The sequence below is a fragment of the Ceratotherium simum genome, chromosome X (assembly GCF_057802395.1).
Source record: "Ceratotherium simum simum isolate JZ-2026a chromosome X, ASM5780239v1, whole genome shotgun sequence".
Lineage (NCBI taxonomy): Eukaryota > Metazoa > Chordata > Mammalia > Perissodactyla > Rhinocerotidae > Ceratotherium > Ceratotherium simum.
Window position 1 is genome coordinate 99,801,213 of NC_141940.1, and position 1,834 is coordinate 99,803,046.

The 1,834-nt window shown below is 45.7% G+C and overlaps 1 protein-coding gene across 1 annotated transcript; it reads right to left on the minus strand.

The window, feature by feature from the left end:
- Positions 1-300: 300 nt before the first annotated feature.
- On the minus strand, positions 301-1,086 carry LOC147911955 (histone H2A-Bbd type 1-like). The gene has a single exon (XM_087427713.1). It carries the CDS (start codon positions 767-769, stop codon positions 416-418), a length of 354 nt encoding a protein of 117 aa, XP_087283839.1. The 5' UTR covers positions 770-1,086; the 3' UTR covers positions 301-415.
- Between the last annotated feature and the right edge of the window lie 748 nt (positions 1,087-1,834).

Consider the following 1,834-nt stretch of genomic DNA (forward strand, 5'->3'; position numbering starts at 1 on the left):
CACACAGCCCCCACCCCCTGCCAAACCTCCTGGCCTCACGGTCCTTGACTTGCTCAGAGCCAGTGAGGAAGTCTTCTCTCCCCACAACCTCAGCCAGCTACTCCCACCACAGCCACTCCCCACACTGTCACCATGAGAAACTGCTCCCAGAAATCACCGATTCCAGCATCCCACACTGCCCACCATCCCACACTGCCCACACCCTCTCCCCCTCCAACCCTCCATGAGACATCTCATCCTGGATGTCTCACAGATACCTCTAACTCAAAATGACAGAAACTGAGAGGAGTCAGAGCACAGCAATAAACGCTTTATTAGTATGTGCTGACGGCAGACCAAGCCCCCCTCATCTGGGCAGTTTGGGGGATGAGATGAAGCTGTTGAGGAAGTCTCGCCGAGCTCTGGGACCCAGGCATCACTTCCTACTGGGTTGTGGCATCTGCTCATCCTGACGGTAGGTGTCATTCTCAAAGAGGTGGCTGAGGTTCAGGTTGTTGTCTACTGCCCTCTGTACGTGTTCTGGGGTGATGCGGATCTTTCGGCTGCTGTGGGCCTCCTTGCTCGCCTGCTCCAGAATGTTGGCCGTCAGGTATTCGAGAACTCCAGCGAGGAAAACAGGTGTGGACGAGCTCAGGCGCTGGCCATAGGGACCCTGTCGCAGGAAGCAGTCCACACGGCTAACGGGGAACTGCAGCTCAGCTCTCGTAGAGCGGGATTGGGCCTGCCTCTTACGCCTAAGCGAGAGCTGGCGACTTCTCTTTCCAGGCATGATGTCTGCTGGGTTTTGCCCCGATCGGCCTGGCTGGATTGTCTGCTGGTCTGGGCCTCTCTGGATACCAGCGTTTACTCCTGTCCACTATATCCCTGGGCTCCAGCCCCTCATTGGTCAGGGAGCTGCCTCTGTGACCACGCAGACTTTGTGATATCATTGGTGTCCACTGGGCCCTGATCAGGGCTGGCCTAGAAATGGCTGTGATAGAAACCTGGTCTCCCTCTTGACTGGACCCTCTTTTTCACTGAACTCTAATTTCCTACTTTGACTTTAACAGTCTAGTAAAAAAAAAAAAAAATGTATGTTTCGATGGAAACATTGCCCTGTCTATAGGACACCACTCCAGGTTATCTGATTCTAGCCTTGGATGGTCTTTCAGCTCTTTTACATCCCTTTGTAAGCTGTAGGTCACTGACTGGCATGCACACCCTCCAGCAGAGGCTTAATCGTCTCCCTCCATTTATATATTTATCTTACTATTCCTGATTAATATTCCTGTTTCTGTTCTTTGGATTCTCTTGTAAATTAGTTATAATATCTGCCAATTTCATTATGTGATAAATACAATGTTTTAATATGTGTTCATATCTGTATTACTGTTATGATTTTACATTTTTTTGATAATTATCTTTATTTGTTTTGGAAGACACACCCATATGTCCAATTGATTCACCCACCGGAGCCAGGTAAACTTCAATGACAGAGAAGTGCACCACATGTACATTTCAAGCCCAAACATGTCTTTTCTTGGCTCTCCAATGTGAATCCAATGTACCAATAGCACATTGTTGACTCTTTTTATAATTTTTGTTTTCCTTTGTACTAGTTTAGAGTTTCTCTTTTATTTTTGGTTCATTTACAGCCAATAAGTTATTCCCTACTATTGATAGCCATGGTTGGGAATTTTGTATTTGGTTTTGTTTTCATTTTATTTTTTATAAAGGTAAAGTCTACATAACATAAAATTCACCATTTTAGCCATTCTTAAGTATACAACTCAGTATTTTTTAATATATTCACAATGTTGTGAAACTATGACTTCAAATTCCAGAATAGTTTCAT